The sequence below is a fragment of the Palaemon carinicauda genome, chromosome 3 (assembly GCF_036898095.1).
Source record: "Palaemon carinicauda isolate YSFRI2023 chromosome 3, ASM3689809v2, whole genome shotgun sequence".
Taxonomy (NCBI): domain Eukaryota; kingdom Metazoa; phylum Arthropoda; class Malacostraca; order Decapoda; family Palaemonidae; genus Palaemon; species Palaemon carinicauda.
The window spans coordinates 149,923,206-149,950,705 of NC_090727.1; the positions used below are offsets into that span (position 1 = coordinate 149,923,206).

General features: G+C 34.0%; 3 protein-coding genes across 3 annotated transcripts in view; all 3 read left to right on the plus strand.

Moving 5' to 3' along the window:
* The window catches only part of LOC137637951 (cuticle protein AM1199-like), a 26,536-nt gene extending 8,754 nt beyond the window's left edge, over positions 1 to 17,782 (plus strand). Inside the window, exons 2-3 of the mRNA XM_068370054.1 lie at positions 15,556 to 15,884; positions 17,158 to 17,782. Coding sequence (XP_068226155.1) covers positions 15,556 to 15,884; positions 17,158 to 17,317 — 489 coding nt within the window. The 3' untranslated portion in view covers positions 17,318 to 17,782. The remainder of the gene's footprint in view (positions 1 to 15,555; positions 15,885 to 17,157) is intronic.
* On the plus strand, positions 116 to 4,843 carry LOC137637950 (cuticle protein AM1199-like). The gene is made up of 3 exons (XM_068370053.1): positions 116 to 199; positions 3,079 to 3,344; positions 4,603 to 4,843. The coding sequence occupies exons 1-3, from the start codon at positions 191 to 193 to the stop codon at positions 4,760 to 4,762; spliced, it is 435 nt and encodes a 144-aa protein (XP_068226154.1). The 5' UTR covers positions 116 to 190; the 3' UTR covers positions 4,763 to 4,843.
* Positions 17,783 to 25,114: 7,332 nt separating the features above from the next.
* LOC137637952 (cuticle protein AM1199-like) overlaps positions 25,115 to 27,500 on the plus strand; it is a 3,723-nt gene continuing 1,337 nt past the window's right edge. The window contains exons 1-2 of the mRNA XM_068370057.1: positions 25,115 to 25,191; positions 27,253 to 27,500. The exon at positions 27,253 to 27,500 is cut by the window's right edge and continues 18 nt beyond it. Of these exons, the coding sequence (XP_068226158.1) occupies positions 25,183 to 25,191; positions 27,253 to 27,500 (257 nt within the window). The 5' untranslated portion in view covers positions 25,115 to 25,182. The remainder of the gene's footprint in view (positions 25,192 to 27,252) is intronic.

Genomic DNA, 27,500 nt, shown 5'->3' on the forward strand with positions numbered 1-27,500 from the left:
ATATTGGAGGCGGTAACGAATCCAAGAGGGACACGAAGGCCTCCTCGAAGAGACCTTCTCCGCCTCCGGAGGTCTTGTATAAATAGAGCGGATTCCCGAAGACCGACCAGAGACCTCCACGGAGCCATCCTCAGCTCTTACTCGTAGCTCCAGAGATCGCAAGCGCTCTTGCTGTTGCCAAACGATCGTCATGCAGTTTGTGAGTATCTTTAGAGGGACGTTGAGTTGGTAAATGTAGCAACGAGACTTTGTTTTATGATAAAGTTAGAGAGATAAAGTATTTTCTGATAAAGTTGAATAGATAAAGTATTATCTGATATAGTTAAATAGATATTTTCTGATATAAGTTAAATAGACGAAGTATTTTCTGATAAAGTTAAATAGATGAAGTATTTTCTGTTATAAGTTGAAGAAATAAAGTATTTTCTGATGTAAGTTAAAGAGATAAAGGAAACTCTGTACTTTATTATTATATCAAGAGCTAAAATTGTCTCTATTCTTCAGTATTACCTCAAGAGGCAAAGTAGAGTCCATTTTAGTATCAGTGTTAGTTCTACAGCAAATTAGATGATATAGTTCCTATAATAGGTATCAGCTCAAGAACTAGAGTAGAAGATATTTTAGTTGGTAAATGTAGCCACGAGACTTTATTTTCTGATATAAGTTAATTAGATAAAGTATTTTATGATATAAGTTAAAGAGATAAAGGAGAGTAGTATGTACTTTCGTATTACCTCAAGAGCTAAAATTCTCTCTATGCTTCAGTATTACCTCAAGAGGCCAAGTAGAGTCCATTTTAGTATCAGTGTTAGTTCTTAAGGCCAAACTGATGATATAGTTCCTGTGATAATCATCAGCTCAAGATCTGGAGTGGAAGATATTTTAGTAAGATCTCAAAACCTAAAGGAAGCCATATTCTATATTTTAGTATTTCTTCAAAGAGCCAGGGTAGGTCATGAACAACATTTCGCCTTAGTGTTACCTCTTTATATTCTTTAAGAATCTTACGCATAAAATAGTTCTGATATATTAATACAAACAACATGTATGTACTTATAAAAACTACTATCAATTAATATTGTTCCTTTAATGTTTCATGGAAGTGGTCTGAAGTTCTTGTTGCATCAGTATTTATGGTTAGTTAAACAACTCAATTCCTTCTTTCTTTAATTCCACTTCACCGTTTCTGTAAACAAATTAAAAGTTTCTTTTTTCATTCTCAGATGCTTTCCCTAATAGAGTCCTGTAGCATTGAGGTTTCTAACCAGAGCCACATCTTCAATTGTATATACTATAATTAATAATAATAATAATAATAATAATAATAATAATAATAATAATAATAATAATAATAATAATAATAATGACTAAAATCCAACATTGAGAAGAGTAGCCATCGGGAATCAGGTTACGCAGATAACCATAAACTTAAGGAAATGGAAAATGTCTTTGATTCCTGATTTAAGATAAAACAAAATCCTCCCTGACATTTTATATGTATACACACAAACACACACACACACATATATATGTATATATATATATATACATATATATATATATATATATATATATATATATATATATATATATATACATATATATATATATATATACATATATATATATATATATATATATTAATACATACATACATATATATATATATATATATATATATATATATATATATATATATATATATATATATATATATATATACATACATATATATATATATATATATATATATTTATATCTATATATATATATATATATATATATATATATATATATATATATATATATATGTATATTTAAATTTAAATCCTTCAGATATTATTCTCTGTTCTATAATCAAAGTAAATTGGGGGTTTCTGTCTGCATATACATTTGGAAAACAAAGAACAAGAACTTAAGAATTTTTTTCCCATGTAAATGTAAATATCTTAGTGTAAGGAAAGTCTGCAGATACCTTTCCCACGATTAAGAATAGAATTTTTTTAGACAGTATTTTACGTTCTGGAATGAAACCGGATTAGAGATTATTCCTGTATTCGTATAACAGAGCCAAAGAGCATTAAATGGTTCATGTCACAGCAGAATTAGAGAAAATACTCTGGAGTAACTTAGGAATGTTTCAGCTCAGCATGGAAATAAGAAGTACATATAAAAGCCTTTTTTTCTTTCTTTTTGTTACTTACATTTATGCGGTAAAAGAATATAATAATCTTAATAAATTTGTAGATGTATACGGATAAAAATGAGACTATACCCTAAAATAGAAATTTGAATAATTTACAATATAAAGATATTGATTATTATTATTGAAACAAAGCTAAAGTAAAGAGAAAAAACATTGACCTATCTATCGCAGTGAAAAATTTGGTCAGACCAATGAAAAATATATAAACGCAGTTCTCAATAATTAAGTTTCACTTTTTCTAAACTTCAGATTATACGAAACTTCCATCTTAAAAAGCGTTAAAATTACAGGACCTCACACCCACCGAAATTCAGCCCATGAGATTGTTTTAAGAAAAGGGAATTTATTCTTTGAGAATAATGGGTCCTTAAACACGGGTCTCAATTACCTGCAGGAAAGATGGAGTTAATTCTCTGGGAACACGAACTCGCCCCACCAGACCTGTCAAGTAAAGTACTTAGTTATTGCTCTTGCACAATTGCTATCGATCGCTGTCTGCGGATAAACTTACTTTGGAAATGGAGATGAAATTGGGTTAAAATTTCCAAGAAATTTTGTTTGTTGGAGAGAGAGAGAGAGAGAGAGAGAGAGAGAGAGAGAGAGAGAGAGAGAGAGAGAGAGAGAGAGAGAGAGAGAGAGAGAGAGAGAGAGAGAGAGAGAGAGAGTATTCTAAAGTAGTAAAGATAAAAGAAAATTAACAGATATTGCAGACACCAATTCAATCTCCATCGTAAATGGAGCCCTTGGGCTTATAGCATCTTGTTTTTCAAACTAGGGTTGTAGCTTGGCTTATAATAATAATAATAATAATAATAATAATAATAATAATAATAATAATAATAATAAGACCTCCTTCATCCACCTCATTTCAGGTCGTCGTGTTTTCTTTCTTGCTGTCGGTGGCGGCCGCTCTGCCGGAGCCGGAAGCCAAAGCCCAGTTCGGCAATAGGCCTACCTACCGACCTAGGCCTTACTCCTACTGGCCTCACGACCACCTGGCAAGAACCGTCTACGACTTCCGACGCAACGACCACAACGGAGCCTTCGACTACGAGTTCCAGACTGAGAATGGAATCCGCGTGGCCGCCTCTGGAAGGCCTGGAATCAGGGGCCAGAGCAACGTGGTGGGGTCCTACAGGTAAGGTTCCCTCCTGGATATAGTCTCATGGTTATTCCTGCTCAATTCTGGTATGTACTCTAATTGCCATGATGATCTCTAAGAGTACATTACTCGATTTTAGAACTTATTATTATGGTCTCAATTTTTTTCAAGAACGATTTTAAGTCATGCCATTTTCTTGTTCATATTTTCACCTATGTGAACGGTGATAACTGATTTATATTTTAATAACAAAGTAAGAGTCATTTAATTGTTGTTCAGTTTTGATTTTTCATTATCATCATCTTCATTAATATTACTACGACTAATACAACCACTAAATGAACGAAGCCACTCAAACACAAATCACTACATTTTCCTAGAAGTTAAAAGAATTTTACATCCCGAAATTTCTGATCCCTGAGATTAAGGGTCATTACCTAATTACTCCACAAGTGTAATTTAACTCTAAGAAACTGCTAATAATGATCACAAAGTCGGAAATCCTGAAGAATCCTTTCGTGATGGTAGTCCTTGAAGGTGGAATCATAACACAGTTCTGTCAAAATGATGCATACTTAATACCCCGGGTCATCTGATTGCGGGAAAGGTCACTGGGACCTTTTGGAATTAAAATAAGAATAATTTTCACTGATATTCCAAGGACCAATTCGTGACTGAATTCTTTTAAGATTTTCTCTATAGATTGAAGGTTATTTTGCCATCTGTTATTCTTTAATTCAGAAATAGATACAGAGAGAAAAAAAAGTCTAAATGAACTAAATAATCAACCACAGAAACAAAGAAATCAAAATTTTAGATATTTGAGACCCGGATCATGGCCGACAGGAGAGCCACCAATAACGCATCCAAAATCTGTCTCTCCTCCAGACTGCAAAATCTGTCTTTTTTTTTCAAGACTGTAAAATCTGTCTTTTTCCCCGACTGAAAAATCTGTCTTTTTCCCCAGCTGCACAATCTGTCTTTTTCTTCGACTGCAAAATCTGTCTTTTTCTCCGACTGCAAAATCTGTCTTTTTCCCCAACTGCACAATCTGTCTTTTTTTCCCCGACTGCAAAATCTGTCTTTTTTTCCCCGACTGCAAAATCTGTCTTTTTTCCCCGACTGCAAAATCTGTTTCTTCTCCCGACTGCAAAATTTGTTTTTTCCCCCAACTGCAAAATCTCTCTTCTCCCGACTGCAAATTTTTTTTTTTCCCGACTGCAAAATCCGTCTTTTTCCCCAGCTGCAAAATATCTTTACAAAATCTAACGATCCTTCGTGCGCTCCCTTGCAGCTATCCCCATCCCGAAGGAGGCGTCGCTCAGGTGGACTACGTGGCCGACGAATTCGGCTACAGGGCCACCTCCCCCCTCATCCCGCCCATCCCCGCCCACTCCCTCCAGCAGATACGCAAAGCCGAATACGAACGCGCCCGTGGCATCCGATGGTACTAAAAGGACGGCTTGATCCTCCGAAGGGAGACTGGTCCAGTTCGGAGGATTTTAGGATGTCTCTCTGGGTCCACCGTCGAAAGAATTTCGAATATTTCATTTGTTAGATTGAAATGATTTTAACGATAGTTACGCTTCCTCTCTCTCTCTCTCTCTCTCTCTCTCTCTCTCTCTCTCTCTCTCTCTCTCTCTCTCTCTCTCTCTCCTATAGCTATAACTTCTACTGTATCTCTCTATCTCTCTCTCTTTTCCTGTAGCTATAACTTCTACTATTAAACAACTATGATTTTCACGTTCCTTTGGCGCACCTATTTACGAACGATATTATAACTCGAAAGTCTGAATAAATGCAAAATAAAACACTGTGTATCTTTGTTCCCTTACCATACACCTTCGTGAGAGAGAGAGAGAGAGAGAGAGAGAGAGAGAGAGAGAGAGAGAGAGAGAGAGAGAGAGAGATATTATACAAAATGATTATGGATAATCTATGCAAGGTAACAAGCGGTTAAAGAGGCATGAAGACCTTTCCGCCATTTAATGACGTCACGTCCTACATCAGTTTGCGCTGACACCCCAATATCAAGAAGAAGAAGATGAAGAAGAAGAAGAAGAGGAGGAGGAGGAAGAGGAAGAAGAATGTAGTTACGAGCTACATTAGTTTGTAGCACATTTCCATAATAAGAAATGTATTATTTCACATTAGATGATGTTAATAATCATGGTATTACAGCAGAAAATCATTATGTTACAGACAAAAGCTAAATATAAAAATTAGAAATATTCCACTATATTTTAATATCTAAACATAATGCATGGCTGTTAGTTAGTGGAAACTATAACGAGATACTGGCTAAAAATAGCTCAAAATAAAAAGATAAAACGCAAAATTACAATTACTCTTAAATATCCAGTGATTACCTTGAGGTTAAGTAATGGCTCTGAAAATTGATTATTAGAATGGAAAAAAAAATACAACATTTGTCCTCCAATAGCAGCATGAAGACTAGCTCCTTTGAACGATCTTTTAATAGATATTATTCATCACCAAATGTATATAAGATTATATATTAAGACTCTCACACACATACAAATAGACGTGTATATATATATATATATATATATATATATATATATATATATATATATATATATATATATATATATATATATATATATACATTATATATATATAAATATATATATATATATATATATATATTTATATATATATATAAATATATATATATATATATATATATATATATATATATATATATATATATATATATATATATATATACTCCTTCATTGAAATGCCAGTAAGTCCCTCGCTTTTTATGAGCATAAATCACTTCTGGTTTATGATGATCAAGGAAAATGGCACACACACACACACACACATATATATATATATATATATATATATATATATATATATATACAGTATAATATGAGAATAATATGTGGTAAGGTGAATTTCAAATGAACATACATATTCATCATAATTCCTAAGAACATAATCACAGAGAGAGAGAGAGAGAGAGAGAGAGAGAGAGAGAGAGAGAGAGAGAGAGAGAGAGATCAAGGCAAAGTATGCTTGAAGCCGTGACAAGGGGATTAATGGGTGGAGAGCCGCTAATCAATGGGTGGAGTACAACTTCTCGTGTGAAGAAGAGCAAGAAGAAGAAGAAGAAGAAGAAGAAGAAGAAGAGAGCCAGACAGAGGTTTGGCTTAAGTCACTTACTTCTATTCAAGAAAAATCGTTACTTAGGTTTACTGAAGTGTGTTGTCTAATCAGTGTTTGAGTTTGGGGTATTGATAAACTTAAAATAAAGCCATGATTTATGATTAAAATGCTAAAATAGTAGAATTAGGCAATTTGAACTCCATCTTACAAGTAAATCTATGAAACTGGTTATTATACCCAATACAGGAAATTTCAAGATATTTCACTTAAATGAGAAATTACTATCGAAGAGGGATCCCATTTTCATCGGGAAAATAAGACAAAAATCGTATACCTGCAGAGAAACAAGATGACCTTGTAAGACATTATTATTATTATTATTATTATTATTATTATTATTATTATTGTTGTTGTTGTTGTTGTTGTTTTTGTTGTTGTTACTAGCCAAATACGTAAACGACTAGGTGCAGTCCAAAATCTTTAACATGCTCCGCCCATAAGCACCATCATTAGCTGACACCATGTCACAGTTAATTCGTGTAAATATAAATATAATAATAATGACAAAAACTATCATGGTTAATTATGATACTTAAAAAGTGGCCCACGCGGCTGACGATACGCTGCCATGCTCTGATTGCCAAAACAGAGGAGCAATGAGATAATGTTAATTTGGTGATGGATAGGGGAAGTGCGAGAAGATGAGTTCCTCATGAAATGTATGTACAAACTCCTGGAAGCAAAGTGTATATTATTTGGAACTATTTATTTCGCATCAAATGCTCTATGAAAGGATCTTGACCTCGATATTCTTCTATCATGGATGTTTTCCAGAGCTATTGAGATATGATGTTATTTAAACGTGATCCTTTCCAGGAAGTCTCCTGTGCCTGATTATCCTGAAACAAAATCCCCCATTACAAAGCCAATCAACAACAACTCTTTGCGATCTATTACCCAAAACTTCAATAATGATGCTAAGAAAAGACTCATCCACACCCAACTCTTCGAGTCTGAAAACGAGGGCTTCATGATTAACATGGTCAAAGGAAGCACTAAAATTAGAGCCTGAAATTGCATATGGAAATAAGGATATATATATATATATATATATATATATATATATATATATATATATATATATATATATATATATATATATATATATATTTATACTGTATATATATATATATATATATACTGTATATATATATATATATATATATATATATATATATATATATATATATATATATATATATATATATATTTATACTGTATATATATATATATATATATATACTGTATATATATATATATATATATATATATATATATATATATATATATATATATATATATATATATATATATACTGTATATATATATATATATATATATATATATATATATATATATATATATACTGTATATATATATATATATATATATATATATATATATATATATATACTGTGTATATATATATATATATATATATATATATATATATATATATATATATATATATATATACTGTATATATATATATATATATATATATATATATATATATATATATATATATATATATATCAATTTAGTGAGATCGGTGTTACTGTATCGACGACTCGTCGTCTTACAATGATCCAATATCCAACAGATTCTGTAGAAATCAACATAAAAAAAGCAACCTCGTGTACAACAGAACCGTGAACGAAAGGGAAACAAGCGGATATAAAATGAGAGATTTAATCACATTAAATGACCGACTTTGAAGAGTGTTCCAATTATATTTCGTCTGTTTTTATTTGTTTTCTTTGATAGGAAAGAATTCGTACTTTTTGGGGGTTGAAGATAATACTTTGACTTTCTCTAAAAAGAAAAATATCTAATCAGATGGTCCTACCAATACGACCTTATGCATCAAAAACTTGGAGCCTTACTAAAGCCTTAGAACATTAGCTATATATTTTTATAAAGAGGCGCCTTTGCACTGACTCGCAGCGGTGCCCTTTTAGCTCGGAAAAGTTTCCTGCTATCTGATTGGTTAGAATTATCTTGTCCAACCAATCAGCGATCAGGAAACTTTTCCGAGCAAGTAGGGGTCCCCTGCAATCGGTGCAAATCTTCCTCACTAAAAAGAATTGACTATAGTTACAACTCAAAGAACAGTGGAAAAAGTAATGATGGGATTAACACAAGAGAAAGGAAAAGAGTAACATGGATAAGAGAGCAAACTAAAGTAGACGATATTCTAACTTTCAGAGTTTTGGGGATTGAAGTATTTTTTAGATGCTATGGAAGATTCAAATTATTTTGGGAGATGAAATTCTTTTAAATGGGCGCAGTCTTTCTGGGGGTCTTTAGTTCCCTTATTTTCTATTTGTTTCAATTCCTTTTTGTTAGAGGATTAGGGAGAAAATACAATTGGACGGACAAATAAAAGAAAAGAGAGAAAGCAAAACTAATCATTTTCTCAATGGAATCATCCACCTGAGAGAGAGGAAATGATAAAATACTAAGAGGCACCCCACACCACCCCCCCCCCTCTCTCTCTCTCTCTCTCTCTCTCTCTCTCTCTCTCTCTCTCTCTCTCTCTCTCTCTCTCTCTCTCCGGGGGATTTACATATAAGCTAAACAAGCTATAACTTAGGGCCCCGAAAAAGATACAGCGTGTGCTATTCCAAAATATGTGTATTTGTGAATGCATTTACTCGTTACACTCATACTTACGCAATGTTCGATAAATCAGCAAATTCATTAGCCCAGGCGCTGTGCTCTTTCATTAGTAGGTATGGTTGCCCGAAAATTTTGATAAGTGATAATGGTCTCGAGTTTATAAATAAGGTGGTGAAATCGGTCACGGACTTGATGAAAATTGAACACTTTTCAGTGACCGCATATAGGCCTTCAGCTATTGGCTTAGTAGAATCGCATAATAGGGAAGTGGTGCGAATTTTACGTTACTTAGTGGCTGCTGACCCCCTTCATTGTCACGCCATGCTTCCTACGGCTGAGCTAGCTTTGAACATTGCTTATGATGCCTCGCTCAGGGACATGCCTTTCTTTTTGGTGTATGGACAGGATCCTGTGTTACCGTATAAGGTCGTGATTAATTCGCAACAGATGCTGAATTATTCAACTAAACAATACCATGTCTATTTACTGAATCTCTTAAGGAGAGTAATGAACACCACTGAAAGGTTTTTGTAAAGAGCTAATGAAAAACACAGCTCAAAGTATGATGGTCGGTTCAAAAACGCACCGGTAAAAGTATTTGTGGGCGATCTTATGTATTTGAAACGATTACAACCTAGGAAACACAAACTAGAGCCAGCGTATTTGGGTCCGTACCGAGTAAAGATGGTTAAATCTAACGCAGTAATGACACATAGCATTATTAATGGCGCAGTGTCTGAACCTCATCAGGCACATATACACGTGGTGCCGAAAGAGGTAGTTTTCAAAATTGTCAATCAGAGTGTACCTCCTTGCCCCTGCATACGCGACGTTCCTTGAGTTGATGAGTAGAATTGTTTTTCTTTGCTGTTGTCGTTGTTTGAACAGACCTCATTTCCTCTTTTGATGTGTTCTAAATAAACTTGATGATAACAATGTGTTCTTATGTTGGTGCATAATGTAGAAGTAAAGTATTGTAATAATTTTGTTGAGTATAGCAATACGTAAGACATACTGCTGAGTGAACTTAAAAAACAAACAGAGAGAGGTTAAATAGGTCCGTTTAGATCCGTCAGGCGGAGGCAGTATTATTCATGTATTTATATGATTCCTGGTTGCTGGGGCCGGGGCGGTTCCCGAAAGGCAAGTGGCTACGGGATTAAAGTTCAGCCTCCAGGAAAGGCGGTGTTAGAGAATAAGTAGATGTGCATACCTTATAATTAGAGTTATAAGAGAAAGGCGGGTAGATGAATGATTTTCTCAGGAAAACGGCTAGTGGCCACCGATTGATAGTTACAAATGCAAGTGTAGTAGTGATTTTAAAAATGGCGAAACGGTGGTGATGAGTTGTGTTGCGATATTGTGCCGTAAACCCGGACAAGTAAAATCAAGGGATAAAGGAATATCTATTCCTACTCCTATGATGTCCTATCCCGGCCAAAAGGTCCGTATTGCCCGCAACCAGAGGGAGGTTATTGATGAGGTTGTGTAATACTGATACTAATATGATTTGTTTTTCACTCTGGGTATTCTGTATTTTAGTTGCAGAGGTCGTAAGAAGAAATTAGTAAAATTTACATTATATTGTGTACATTTTTACATGCCATTTGTGTGATATGTTCTTTCTAAACTATAAATTGTTAATAAATTTAGAATTTTTCTATTGATATCAAATGGAAATAAACAAAGAAATGGCCAGCTTATCTGTTTTCTATCTTGGGCATTCTTCACCTAATGTTTTGTCTTGATGTAGATCAAATCGAATTTTACTAGTGAGGTCCTAAGTCCCCCCAAAAATATTGACTTCAAATATCCAGCCTCTAAAGTCTAAGAAGTGGAATGCCCTTAAGACTGAATACTTTCAATTAATTCAGAAGTTACTTTTCCTGAAGTTACTTGCCCCTTCCAAAATCTAGCTGAAGATAAGAAGCTGTTCATGATAAAAGTTTTTGTAATTTTCAAGGCTGCATATGTTACTGAGCTTAGATTTCGATTTCATATGTGACTGCCATTTTTGTTTTATAAGCATTAAATTTGTTGCAGAACACGCATGTGGAAAACCCGTTGAAAAAGACTACTTGCCTACCCTTTGAATATCAATATTGATACAAATAATCCAGGACTACCTACGATCTAATTAAATCTAGATGTATTGCCAGGTGACTAATGACACTTGATTATTTCATAATTATTGTTCTATTTTCCTCATATTGTTTATGATGTTATCGTATATCTAGTTACATATTTTGATATGTAAGATTCATTTGATTTTAATTATCGTATATAGACTTAGTTCAGGGGAATCTTGGTTGAAATGCTTTGGTAATATGACTTCGAATCATCAAGATTTTTTTTTTTAAATATTTTATGAGTTTTGACTTACTGTTTTTAGATGCAGTAATTCCGGATACCAGTAAATTATACCATTTGGTAATGTTAATCATATTCATAATAATTTTAAGGCCATATGCGTTTTTCCATCTACACAATATTACTGTGTAGATATTTTCTCTTGTCAGATGGGCCAATTCATTTGTAATGTATGCCATTATTTGAACACATGAATGTTAATATAGATGAATGCAATACATAATATCAAGTCTCCTGTATAGTTTAAGATTGTCTAAATAGAAATTAAAAAAGATGATGATAGTAAAAAACACAAAACAGAGTCGTAATGCGAAAAAAACTCATTACAAAACGATACCACTTTATTATTATTATTATTATTATTATTATTATCAAACCTAGGAACTTATACAGAACCATAAGTGAAAGGAAATATAGGAAAAATCTTGCATGCAAATGCCCATAGAGGGATTTTTATGAGAAAGTTATTGATAAATATTACCCAGATATTACCTTTGTCTAACTGTACGTCATAAACATACGCGCGAGGTAGCTGATGGTTCGGTATAAGATCTACAAAGGTTTAAATGTCGCTCATGAATGGCAGAGGAGAAGGACAATGGCAATGCCCCAGAGACTGATCATGTATACATATGATTAGCGCCCAAGTTTTCTCTTCACCCAAGCTATGACCAGGGAGGGCTGCTGATGACACAGCAGGTAGACCTATAATAGGCTCCCCCAAACCCCCAATCCTAAGCTCACAAGGATGGTGAGGTTGCAGACAATACAAGAACCTATCGAGCTTGAGCGGGTCTCGAACCCCCGTCCAGTACATCACTTGGCAGGGACGTTTATACTAGGCTACCACAACCCTCTGAATACCTCTAATTGAGGAAATTGATTGATGGTAAAGAGCAAACTATGAATATAAATAAATATATACATATATATATATATATATATATATATATATATATATATATATATATATATATATATATATATATATATATATATATATATTGTGTGTGTGTGTGTGTGTGTGTGTGTGTGTGTGTGAGGTTGGCCAGGGCACCAGCCACCCGTTGAGATAATACCAATTGAAAGTTATTGGGTCCTTAGACTGGCCAGATAATACTATATTGGATCCTTCTCTACTTACGGCTCATTTTCCTTTGCCTACACATACATCAAATAGTTTAGCTTCTTCTTTATACAATCTCCTCTTTCCTCATACATCGACAACACTAAGATAACCGAAAATTTCATCTTCACTCAAGAGGATAACTACTGCACTGCAATAGTTCAGTTACTACTTTCCTCTTGGGAAGAGTAGAAGAGAATCTTTAGATATGGTAAACAGCTCTTCTATAAGAAATACACTAAAAATTTAAGCTATTATTCCCTAGTCGGGGTTAGTGCCATAGCCTCTGTACCATGGTCTTCCAATGTCTTAGGTTAGAGTTCTCTTGTTTGAGGGTATACTCAAGACTACTTTATCTGTTACCTTATTTCCTTTCCTCATTGGTTTATTTACCCTGTTGGAGCCATTAGTCTTATGGTATCCTGCTTTTCCAACTAGGGTTGTAGCTTAGCAAGTAATAATAATAATAATAATAATAATAATAATAATGACAATGAAAATAATAATTATAATAATAATGATGATAATAACATTATTATTATTATTATTATTATTATTATTATTATTATTATTATTATTATTATTAATAATAATAATAATAATAATTAAATATTTATATACTGTAACTACTGATAAGACAACTATAGCAGATTTTTTTTGCAATAAAATAATAGATAAATAGCACAGAAACTTACATTAGTAATAAAAAAGAAAAGGATTACATAAAATTTTCATTCAAATAGAAAGAGAGAATGATCCTGCAAATCACGAGATTTTGAATGGAGTACTGTATATAAGTACTCTTCGTCTGCCCATTATCCAGATCCAGTACTGGAAATGGCACAAAGGGAAATGGAATCCAGTTTTGCTATCAGCAGAAAATGGCGAAATCTGATTCACCTTGGTTCTTTATGCGACCCTCTCCCGGGAGACAGCCTTCAGGCTGTCTGGAAACATGTTTTCATGAAGACGAAAAGTAAAAATGCGAGACGAACGATTATTAAAGCATTAAATTTAAATTTTTCTTTTTCGTCAACTTCTTTCAACACTTTCATCCACAAATCAGTTCACTCTGCGACCTGCCTTTACATCCGGTTTGACCCAGGGTCATCCACATGGCCTATGACGGTGGGAGTTTGGGGTCCATGCTGGGTCTTAGGGCTATGATACTGTGGGAGGGGGGGGGGCTGTTCGTCTTCCAGGAGAGGGGGTTTGTGACAGGAGTTTTTGAAGTGATTCAAAGAGGGGGGTCATAAGGAAGGGGGTGGTTTATTTTATGGGCAGTTGGGGTAAATTTTGGGGGTGGGGCCTTCAGGGGGCGGTAACAAGGCTTGAAGACGAGGTGGTGTGTTTGGACGTGTCCCTAAGGGTATATAAACAGACGGAGTCCATCGGCATAACAGAGTCTTTTAGAGCCATCACCAGCTCACAACTCAAAGTCTTTCTAGTACGATTTGCAGTCTACCGAGATTGCAATGAAGTTGGTGAGTATCTAGAGATTCTAATTGATATTTCCAAAAGATCTAAATAATTATCATGTTTATGTTTATGAGAAGTTATTAAGACTGTCATTTCTGGTTGGTGGTTTCGATGTTTATGTTTATGAAGTCGAAAAAGATGCAGATATGGTGAATGAACTTCCTGGGGACTCTCATATTACACAGATGATGCTCTGTTAACTTAAAACTTAAAAAGTTCCTACTTGTATTGAAAAGTTAAACTTTCTATTAATGCATTTCAAATAATCACTACTGCAATTTCATCTTAATACCCTGAGAGATCTTGAAATGTATTACCATAGATATCTATCGATATATATACACACACACACACACACACATATATATATATATATATATATATATATATATATATATATATATATATATATACATATATGTGTGTGTGTATGTATATATATATATATATATATATATATATATATATATATATATATATATATATATATATATGTGTGTGTGTGTGTGTGTGTGTATGTATGTATGTGTGTATATATGTGTATCAACTTTAGATTAAAAGAAGTGCGTTTTGAGACAGATTAACAGAGAACCCTAATGAAATAACTACTCAGAACTTTTCCATTGCATTTTATTCGAAACCTTTTCCTAAAAATAAATCATATTTTTAGGATGCCAAGTACCTAATAAAAAGTAAGCGTACTTCACTTAAAATGTTTTAGTGGCCCCTCTCATATACAAGGTTTCTTCTTAAACTTCAATACATAAATCAGAGGTGAATGAAAATAAATACCTAGAATTATTCACGAAATAATTAGATTATTTTGCCAGCTTCTTACCAAAATTACTCCTTGAAAAAAGACCGAAAATTAGCAAATGATTTCTCGTAATCTACATTCTTCAAAGCACCAGTTCTAAATTGAGTCTTCTTTGTAAATGTCGGTCTTCGTGATTCGTACAGAAAATCATTTTTCCAGAGTGTCAGATATGACAAATATAGTTCATAATTTGCCTGAGAGCATAAACTTGCTTAATTTAACTGGTAAATTGGATTGCTAATCACACTTGTAAAATAATGATATTGACTTCTGTTTGTAAAACAACATAAATTTCCTTAAAAAAAGGAGAGAAAGTTTTGGACGATAATTGTAATGATGACAATAAATAATCTTTTGAATACAATTAAAGACTCAGATAACTTATTAAGCTTTTCCACAATGGTAACTCAAACATTCTTAGAAAAATCGCTACGCCATCTACCCACTGTTAAAGAAATGCAAACTAAGAAGGAAAAATAATGATGAAGAAAATTCTTTTTCAAAATAGCTACAAAACATTATATTTTAAGAGTTTTTTCTATCTTATGTGATTCCTATTACTAACATATAAAAACGTCCCACCCAAAAGGTGACATGAATCCTAAATGATGATGATGATGATGCTGATATTTCAGGTCCTCTTACTCTCTGCCATTTTGGCCCTGGTTGCTGCCGAGGCACAACCCGAACCCGAACCCGAAGCCGAACCCAAAGCCGAGCCCCAATTCGGCAGCCGGCCCTACCCCAACCCCTATCCGTACCGCCAGAACCCGCACTACTACAATCGTCCCTACAACCACTACAACCGTCCCTACAACCACTTCGCCAGGACCATCCACGACTTCAGGCAGAACAACCACCGAGGCGCCAACGATTACGACTTCAGGACCGAGAACGGGATCAGCGCCTCGGCCTCGGGAAGACCGGGACTCCGGGGACAGAGCAACGTCGCAGGAACTTTCAGGTTCGCCAAAAACACATCAGATCATATTTGTTGTTATTTACGAGTCTTATTAGAAATAACCGTTTTGGGGATAGATGATGTTTTTGTACTTCTTAGAGATATTCAAATAATTTGAAACTTATCTATTTCAAAATAGATATGATATAGATTTTTTCTTATCATGGAGCTGATTACCCAAGAACATTAGAATTTGTATCTGAAAAATAAATGAAACCACCTGAGTGACTAATGGGCCAATTAGAAGCCTCCCCAAAATAGACATGATGATACTTCTAGACTTACAGAATTAAACATGACAATTATCTCCATTCCTGCATCTTAACACTTCCTAATTACAAATGAAAGTCAGATGTGCTTTGAAGGATGCCCATTTCAAATACCTTTTCAAAGCAAAGACCAACCTAGATCCCTTGTCTAGCCAAGACATATATAAAATCCAGACAAAGAGAAGTGTGCACCATCCAAAAGACCGCCATATTTGTTTCAAAATTACCGATGACCTCAGTAACTCAGAATCTGTGGACTTGAGTCTTCGATGCTGAAATAAATCCTGACAGGAGGTTCGCAAAAGACGTCTTCGAGCGGAAAGGAAACCCACAACGAATGGCTTCGTGATGCTGATTCTTGCAGATGAAACGAACCGCTTCGATGCCGAGATGAAAGTGTCCGTTCGTATCTCTGGAGGTCAGAGATTCGTCCGAAAGGGTCGTTGTGATCTGGGTCAAGGTTCGTTGGAGGTTTCAAGGTCTAGCGGAAGTCGGTATTCATTTTTTTTTTTTTTTTTTTTTTTTTTTTTGTATCGTTTACATATTGTATTCAGGACTGATAGATAATTTATGATGAAAAAGGGGAAGGGTAAGGAGGGGCCAATAATATATTTAAACAAACAGAAGAGGGTTGTTGTGGCCTGATTGGTAACGTCTCTGCATGGTGTTTGCCAGACGGGGGTTCGACTCCCGCTCAGACTCGTTAGTACATTTAGTGTCTGCAACCTTACTATCCTTGTGAACTAAGGTTTGGGGGGTTTGGGGGAACCTACTGGGATATCTGCCGAGTCATCAGCAGCCATTGCCTGGCTCTCCCTGGACCTAGTTTGGGTGAAGAGGGGCTTGGGCGCTGATCATATAATGTATGGTCAGTCTCTAGGGCATTGTCCTGCTCGCTAGGGCATTGTCACTGTCCCTTGCCTCTGCCAATCAAGAGTGACCTTTAAACCTTTAAGAGAATCACCCAGCCCAAAAACACTAATCTCCCTCCATCCTTCCATCCTCAGCTTCCAGCATCCCGAAGGAAACGTCGCCCGCGTGGACTACGTGGCTGACGAATTCGGCTACAGGGCCACCTCCCCCCTGATCCCACCCATCCCCGCCCACTCCCTCCAGCAGATACGCAAAGCTGACTACGAACGCGCCCGTGGCATCCGCTGGTACTAGGCTCCCTTGGAATGGCTCCTCTCCGCCTCCCAAGGACTTCCGGACGCCGTCGCCTGACCTGCAATGAAGACGCCCTTGATTCGCGCCCTAACTGACTAACTCTATGGGACTAACCAGGGTTTAAACTTGAGCTTGTGATCATTACTTTGATACTGCTGCTTTTTACCTTAGATTACCTTAAAACTTCTCCAATTTCCTTAAATTTGAAGCTCGTAATTTCGCAAAACAGAAATTACCTAAGAATTACCTGAAAAATTACCTTGAAGCCATGCAAATTACCTCAAATTGAAGTAATTACTTTAAAAGTTTAAACCCTGATAACCAAGCTTTTGAATTGCTTAAACTTTATAAAAAAAAAAAATACCTTACACCTTTTTTGCTTATTTCAGTTTTATCTTTTTCTTTTGCATTTGCTCCTATGAAACTGATTGATAGGATTTTTTCAATATCTTATAGAAGTGAATATCCAGCGCTGTGTCCTTTGAAGTAACGGGTTATCATAATTTTTTATGTAATCTTTGTCAACTTTAGTTTTTTTCTGCTTGAATGAAAAAAAATCAAAATAATTGTGTAGTGTCATTTCTCTCGTGATATCCTCCTTTGAATTGATGGTTCTGTCACGCGAAATTGATTGGGTGAAATTGCCAGCGTTGTTGAGGACATATCCTGAAGACATGTCCTGAGTTATCACTTTACGATCATCTCTTTTTTAAGCAGATGTCGAACAATGAACATTTTTAGAATCTCAATGAAAATCTGTAAAACATCTTGTTTTATTATAACTAAATTTCTGTTGGTTGAATTACAAAGATTTCAAAACTGTCAAAGAAATCGGGATTAAAACTAGTGTACGTGACCCGTCATAAACGACGGCTACATATTTAGATAAGATACGCACATACACGTACCCATCTATCACCAGGGTATGATTACTCCCTCTTCCCCAACAAAATGGATGGGGAGGAACCGAGTATACGTCTGGCAATGACGCGAAGCGCTATCGGATATATATATATATATATATATATATATATATATATATATATATATATATGTGTGTGTGTGTGTGTGTGTGTGTGTGTGTGTGTGTGTGTGTGTGTGCATATGTATGTATGCATATATATAAATATATATATATATATATATATATATATATATATATATATATATATATATATATATGATAAATATTTGCACATTTATACGTGTTTCTTTCATATTTCAAATAAGCCATATATATTAATACATTAAAGTCTTATATATGTGTATAAGTAAATATATACATATATATATATATATATATATATATATATATATATATATATATATATATATACACATATATATATATATATATATATATATATATACATACTGTACATATATAATGTACATACATGGACAGACACTTTTTCTCTATTATATGGGGGAGATACCACGACAATTCTGACCGCACGCTGATATGTTAAAAGTCTCGATGAATTCTATTATAAAGAAGAGAAAAAAAAATGTTTGAAATACAAAGAAATGTTTTTTATCAGCCTAAACATTTCAAAAGAAAAGAATTTATTCTTACAAAGAAGTCAAATATAAACTGCATATCTTTGAAATAATCGAAGAAACCGTTAGGTGTTTTAATTTTTTTCTTGGATACATAGGAAAAATTCAAAATTAAGGTTACCCTGCAAGATGAAGACTACAGAAATTTTTGCAGCCATGGAGATTATGGACAGGGATAGTTTACATATGAAAGATTTATTTTAATGTTATTATTGTTTATAAACTTCTTGTAGTTTTTCCTTATTTCTTTTCCACACTAGGCTATTTTTCCTGTTGGAGCCCTTGGGCTTATAGCATTCTGCTTTTCCCTCTATGGTTGCAGCTTAGCAAGTAATAATAATAATAATAATAATAATAATAATAATAATAATCTGTTTTCACTGGACCGCTTGCAAAGCTCTCACTTCAACAGGAACTTGGTCAGCGCCCAGAGCGCATGCGCAGCCCTGATGAGATGACACGGTTTAGTGTCCAGAAATAAGATCTTTCATTCTTTTTTTCTTTTACTTGAAAGTGGATCCATCGGCCACTATTGCTCAAGGTGTGCGCACAACTTGCTTACCTAAGCAAAAACCCAAAGGTTCTTACTATCCTTCTTTTAAATCAACGATCAACACACTACGGTCTGAATATATATATATATATATATATATATATATATATATATATATATATATATATATATATATATATACTGCATATATATATACATGTATATATATATATATATATATATATATATATATATATATATATATATATATATAGATATATATAGATATATATATAGATATATATATATATATATATATATATATATATATATATATATATATATATATGTATATATGTGTGTGTATCTATATATATATATATATATATATATATATATATATATATATATATATATATATATATATATATCATCTCCTCTTACGCCTATTGACGCAAAGGGCCTCAGTTAGATTTCGCCAGTCGTCTCTCCATAGACTGACTAAATCCATAGAGGATTCATTGGGAAAGTTCATCAAAGGATTGCCAGTTCCTTGTGATGCGCATTGCCTAACTAAGTCAAGTGACCCCTGCCGGGCCAAACTAATTCCAGTAAGATTATCTGACAGGTAACGTGAGTAGAAGCCTAAGAGACATTTGTCTTTCGCCTTAAACTCAATCCGTCACCCAGCTGCCAGTGACGTCATCGAGACTTAGGGAGGCATTTCCTCCACCCCCAAAGTTCTCGATACTCCACCAGGTTGCTCATCCGCTTATACTTGTGTACTAATATATATATATATATATATATATATATATATATATATATATATATATATATATATATATACATATATATATATACATATATATATATATACATATATAATATATATATATATATATATATATATATATATATATATATATATATATACTCATACTGTAGTTTATGTGTAGGTGAATTATATATCAAAGGGTATCTTAGGCTTATCTGATGAAATAAAAGTGTTGGTGATAAAATTATCATAAAAAGGCCAGGTGTTCCACATTACAAATCACCTGTAATGACGGAGATGGGCTGATTCCGTTTCTAAGTATGAATCCTGATTCAACAGGATTAAATACAGCAGAATCTGATTCAAGATTCAAGTAAATTATTTACCCTTATTTCTATTCGGCGCCAAGGTCCGAATTTTTGCTCGGCCAGAAGTCCTTTTCAAAAAAGAAAAAAGAATTTTCATTTGGGTCTGTGATCCTGTGGCAGTGAGAGTTCGACATTAAAAGGAATTTCTAACTTATCTTGTGTGTGTGTTTGTGTGTATGTATACATATATATATATGTGTGTGTGTGTGTGTACATACATACATACATACATACATGCATACCATACATAGTTTGATAGATAGATGAATAGAATGATAATTGTGTTTGCATCATGATGCATTAAAAAAAAAAAACAATAAAAATTATATCGTTTATTATAAGCATATAAGAAACCACCAAGTTCAAGACAACAGCATAAAGAAAAAATCGTCCTACACAAAAACGAAAAAATTCTAACGTAGTCATAGACAACATCATCTAAAAATATTATAAGTATATAGACTTTCATTTGATGTTATCTGTTATATAGGACCCCTTTCCGAGTGGGGGTACCTTAACGTGGTGAATGAGTTTCCGTATCGCCATGATCAACACAGCTGTAATCAGCCTAAAATCTCCCATTATCACCAATTCGCAGATAGCCAGCGTGATGATGAAAAATGGTCAAACTCCAGACATGAATAAGGACATGCCTGAGATCTTCGTTCTGGAGTGGATTAAAAACCGCTATACTTGCTTTTGTTCTTATTCTTGTTATGTTATATAGGAGAGATGATATGAATCTCTTACGTAATGAATTATTGAATAAATTATCATTTTCATGTGGCTCGAATAATTAGTTCTTCTTTTTCACATTCTCTCTCTCTCTCTCTCTCTCTCTCTCTCTCTCTCTCTCTCTCTCTCTCTCTCTCTCTCTCTCTCTCTCTCTCTCTCTCTCTCTCTCTCTCTCTTCTATAATACACTTGCATGTCCTTTTTACCGATATAATTGACGGTACCGAATGAAATCATTATCTACGGATTGATTCCTTTAAAAGACCAGAAAATATTTCCGTGTTATCGACTGATGAAAAATCCAAGTAAAGTAATAATAATAATAATAATAATAATAATAATAATAATAATAATAATAATAATAATAATAATAATAATAATAATAATAATAATAATACTAATAATAATAATAATAATAATAATAATAAAAATAATAATAATTCTGCATAATCAGTAGGACATATCTGTTTTGACGTTGTTACTGTTTTTAGAATGATTTATTGTTAATTTATGCTCATCATTTATTTATATCCATATTTCCTTTCCTCACTGAGCTATTTTTCCCTATTGGAGCCCTTGGGCTTATAACATCTGGCTTTTCCAACTAGGGTTGTAGCTTGGCTAGTAATAATATTAATAATCATAAAACTCTGGAGTATTCGCGACGCCGTTAATATTGATAAAGGTTGAAATGACCGTAAAGTAAAAAAGAGGTTTGGTAACCTAAGAGATGATTATCATTATTACTATTATCATTATTATTAATACAATTATTATTATTATTATTATCATTATTATTATTATTAATAGTAGTAGTAGTAGTAGTAGTAGTAGTAGTAGTAGTAGTAGTAGTTATTTAAAGATTTACTAACGATTTAAGTAAACAAAGCAATTGAGAAATTTAGAAAACTCTATCTGATTATCACCGAATTAACAGCAAATAAACAACTCTCTCTCTCTCTCTCTCTCTCTCTCTCTCTCTCTCTCTCTCTCTCTCTCTCTCTCTCTCTCTCTCTTCATCTTATAATATAAACAATTAGGTTACAGAAACAAGAAAAATCAAATTGGTATATCCTGTAACTCTTGAATACGTTCAGAAAATCTAAATGTAAATTCAAATGAAATATTAAATTTTTTTTTATATTTCTCTTTAAATAAACTGCATTAGTTTCTCTATGAATAGAATTTTCGTAATGTGAAACCAAATTTTTTTTTCGTGCCTTATCCTAACCGTGCCCCTTTTACAAATATTGAAAAATTGCTATAAAAACTATTACATTGCATGAAAGATTATGCAATGTCACTACCAGATTTTATCGTGCAGTACTTAATGCAAATCAGGTTGGAATATAAATTAATTTAAATTCCAATGAATTGGTAAGACCTTGATTCAAACTGAGATCCCAATAACCTCTAGAGAGAAGATGATAAGAAACTTAAATGTAAGAATATGATTCAGATTTATCTTTATTATTGATATAAGATTAAATATTGAATACAAAGAATATTATCTTTTTATGGCTCTTTAGTATTATGCACACAAAATTTCCTTTCACAAAATAATCTTTCAGAGAAAAATAAACAAAATAAAATCAATATTAAAATAACATTGAATCTTTTCTGTTTCTCACGTATAAGTATTTTGACACAATGAAATACTTTAATGAAATGCAAATAAATTAATCTAAAAAGGGAGTCGGGTGAATAGCCAAGCGAATAATGAAATAACCGCACAAAAGCAAAACTCGACCACAACTCCCGCGCCATTATCAGCCACATGACCTAAATTACATCCTGATTGACCTTAGTTGATCCAGATGACGTCATTACAATGGGAAATAGGAACTTGTATTTAGGTAAGGGAGATGATATGAAGAGGAAGGGGGGGGGGGTGATATTACGGTGTCAAAGTATGGAAGGAAGGGAGAAATGTTAGTGAGAAGAGGAGAGAGAGAAGGAATCAATAATATTGAGGTCTACATAGGAGGAAGGTAGGGGAGTAGATACGGGATGAGGGGAGCGAGATCGGGAAGGGGCACTGCTAAAGCGGTAATATATAACTTCCTTGACTAAAACGAGAAAACGATCGGGAGTGTGGGGGTGGGGGTGTGCATGAGTAAAAGCAGGGGGTGTGGAGGGGGTAGTATATGTTGCTTAACAAGCAAAGGTGAATATTGACGGAGGTAACGAATCCCAGAGGGACACGAAGGCCTCTTCGGAGAGACATTCTCCGCCTCCGGAGATCTTGTATAAATAGAGCGGATTCTCGAAGACCGACCAGAGACCTCCACGGAGCCATCCTCAGCTCTTACTCGTAGCTCCAGAGATCGCAAGCGCTCTTGCTGTTGCCAAACGATCGTCATGCAGTCTGTGAGTATCTTTAGAGGGGAGTTGAGTTGTAAATGTGTCCACGAGACTTTATTTTCTGATATGAGTTAAAGAGATAAAGTATTTTCTGATATAAGTTAAAGAGATAAAGTATTTTCTGATATAAGTTAAAGAGATAAAGTATTTTCTGATTTAAGTTAAAGAGATGAAGTATTTTCTAATATAAGTTAAAGAGATAAAGTATTTTCTAATATAAGTTGAAGAGATAAAGGAAATTTTATACTTTAGTATTAGTTTAAGAGATAAAGGGGATTTTGTACTTTAATTTTTGGGCTAAAGTGGACTCTATATTTCACCATTAGTTCAAAGACGTAAAGTTTATTTTAGTATTAAGTCAAAAGATTAAGTAAATTTCTTTTTAGTATCAGTTAAAAAGTTTAGCAGACTTTTTATTTCAACATTAGTTCACAAGTAGATTTTATTGGTTCTGTGGTTAGTTCTACTTCAAAAATCAATTATTTTAGTATAAGCACAAAAACTGAAGCAGAAATTATAGGTTTTATATTTGAGTGTTAGCTGAATGAGGTAAAATGGGTCGTATACTATATTCTATTCTTCTGTGTTCCCCCATGGCATCTTCAAAAGAAGCTAATTCAGATGTCTTCAAAACTAAACAGATATGTCCCCACACGAAAGGCTATCAGTGAATAATGTATATATAATTCTTTGTCGAAAATGTCTCTTTTATAGCATTTGTATTTGTGACACTAATTTATTCAATTATTTAAAAAAGTACTATCAATATAATTTCGTTCTTAGGACGAAATTTCTAATATATTTTCCGGCCTGGATGATTTTCACATCGGAACCCTTGGCCTTGCAATATTTCACATTAGTTATCACAGTAAAAATGTTTTACAAGCTCAAAATCTCCCTCAACTGCAGAGGATATGTCTCTAACGTTAAAACACTGAGAAACTATTGTAAAGGATATCTAATTCACTGGACTTCAAGATAAATTATTACATTTAGTAGTATCCCAATTATGACAGAAATCGAACGTTGAGAAAAGTAGCCATCGGTAGTCAAGGTACGTAGATAACCTCAAACTTCAGGATATGAAAAATATCTTAGATCCGGGTTTTAAGACAAAGAAAAAATCCTCTCTGACATTTTATATAAGAAAAAATCGAAATCCTGCAGGCATTATTCTGTGCTCTACATAGGAGGACGGTAGGAGAGTCGAAACTGGGATGAGGGGAGGGAGATGGGGAAGGGGCATTGCTAAAGCCAAAGCTGTAATGAATAACCTCCTTAACTAAAACGAGAAAACGATCGGGGGTGGGAGTTGGGGGTGTGTATGAGTCAAAGCAGGGGGTGTGGGGTACAGGTGTTGCTTAACAAGCAAAGGTGAATATTGGAGGCGGTAACGAATCCAAGAGGGACACGAAGGCCTCTTAGGAGAGACATTCTCCGCCTCCGGAGATCTTGTATAAATAGAGCGGATTCCCGAAGACCGGCCAGAAACCTCCACGGAGCCATCCTCAGCTCTTACTCGTAGCTCCAGAGATCGCAAGCGCTCTTGCTGTTGCCAAACGATCGTCATGCAGTTTGTGAGTATCTTTAGAGGGGAGTTGAGTTGGTAAATGTGGCCACGAGACTTTATTTTCTGATATAAGTCAGTTATAGGATTTTCTGATATAAGTTAAATAGATAAAATATTTTCTGATTCAAGTTAAATAAAATGTTTTCTCATATAAGTTATAGAGATAAAAGAGAGCAGCCTGTACATTCGTATTACCTCAAGAACTAAAATCATTTCTATGCTTCAGTATTACCTCAAGAGGCAAAGAAGAGTCCATTTAGTATCAGTGTTAGTTCTAGAACAAATTTGATGATATAGTTCCTATAATAAGCATCAGCTCAAGAACTAGAATAGACAATATTTTAGTACTATCTCAAAAGCTAAAACAAGCCATATTCCGTATTTTAGTGTTTCTTCAAAGAGACAGGGTAGGTCATGAACTACGTTTCGTCTTACTGTTTTCTCGTATTATTCTTTAAGAATCTCATGCATTGAGTAGTTCTGATACAATAATACAAAACCGATGTATGTACTTATAAAAACTACTATCAATTAATACTGTTCATTTAATGCTTTATGGAAGTGGTCTGAAGTTTTTATTGTTAGTTAAAGAACTCAATTCCTTCTTTCGTTGATATCACTTCACCGTTTCTGTAACAATTAAAACAATTTTTTTTTTTCGTAATCTGGGGGTTTTCCTAATAGAGCCCTGTAGCATTGAGGTCTCTAACCAGAGTCACATCCTGAATTGTATATACTATAATTAATAATAATAATAATAATAATAATAATAATAATAATAATAATAATAATAATAATAATAATAATAATAATAATGACTGAAATCCAGCGTTGAGAGGAGTAGCCATCGGGAGTCAGGTTACGCAAATAACCCATTTTATACACCAAAAAAAAAAAAAAAAAAAAAAAAAAAAAAAAAAAAAAAAAAAAAAAACTTTAAATATTATTCTATGCTCTATAATCAAACTAAATTGGGGGTTTCTCTCCACCCATGCATTTGCAAAACAAAGAACGAGAACTTTAGAATTTTCTTCGCATGTAAATGTAAATATCTTAGTGTAAGTAAAGTCTGCAGATCCCTTTCCCACGTTTAAAAATAGAATTTTTTTCAGACAGTATTTTGCGTTCTGGAGAGCATTAAATAATTCATGTCACAGCAGAATTAGAGAAAATACTCTAGAGTAACTTAGGAATGTTTCAGTTCAGCATTGAAATAAGCAGTACATATAAAAGCCACTTTTTTTTTTTTTTTTTTTTTTTTTTGCTACTTAAATTTATGAGGTACAATAATATATTATTCTTAATAAATTTGTAGGTGTACTGTATACGGATAAAAATGAGACTATACCCTAAAAGTGAAACTTGAATAACTTCCAATATAAAGATATTGATTATTATGAATGAAACAAACCTAGAGTAAAGAAATAAACATTGACCTATCTATCGCAGAGAAAAATTTGGACAGACCAATGAAAAATATATAAACGCTTTTCTCAATAATTAAGTTTCACTTTTTCTAAACTTCAGATTATACGAAACTTCCATCTTAATAAGCGTTAAAATTACAGGACCTCACACCCACCTAAATTCAGCCCATGAGATTGTTTTAAGAGAAGGGAATTTATTCTTTGAGAATAATGGGTACTTGAACACGGGCCTCAATTACCTGCAGGAAAGATGGAGTTAATTCTGTGGGAACACGAACTCGCCCCACCAGACCTGTCAAGTAAAGTACTTAGTTATTGCTCTGGCACAATTGCCATCAGTCGCTGTCTGGGGATAAACTTACTTTGGAAATGGAGATGAAATTGGGTTTATGTTTCCCCAAAGAGAAATGGAAATAAATCGTAGTGTTTGATCGGCATGAATTGTTTGGGTGTATGAGAGAGAGAGAGAGAGAGAGAGAGAGAGAGAGAGAGAGAGAGAGAGAGAGAGAGAGAGAGAGAGAGAGAGAGAGAAAGGTAGTAAAGATAAAGGAAATGTAAACAGATATTGCAAACACAAATCCTGTTTCCATCTCAAATGACCGAGACCAGCGTAAGACCTCCTTTATGTCACCTCATTTCAGGTCGTCGTGTTTTCTTTCTTGCTGTCGGTGGCGGCCGCTCTGCCGGAACCGGAAGCCAAACCCCAGTTCGGCAATAGGCCTACCTACCGACCTAGGCCTTACTCCTACTGGCCTCACGACCACCTGGCAAGAACCGTCTACGACTTCCGACGCAACGACCACAACGGAGCCTTCGACTACGAGTTCCAGACTGAGAATGGAATCCGCGTGGCCGCCTCTGGAAGGCCTGGAATCAGGGGCCAGAGCAA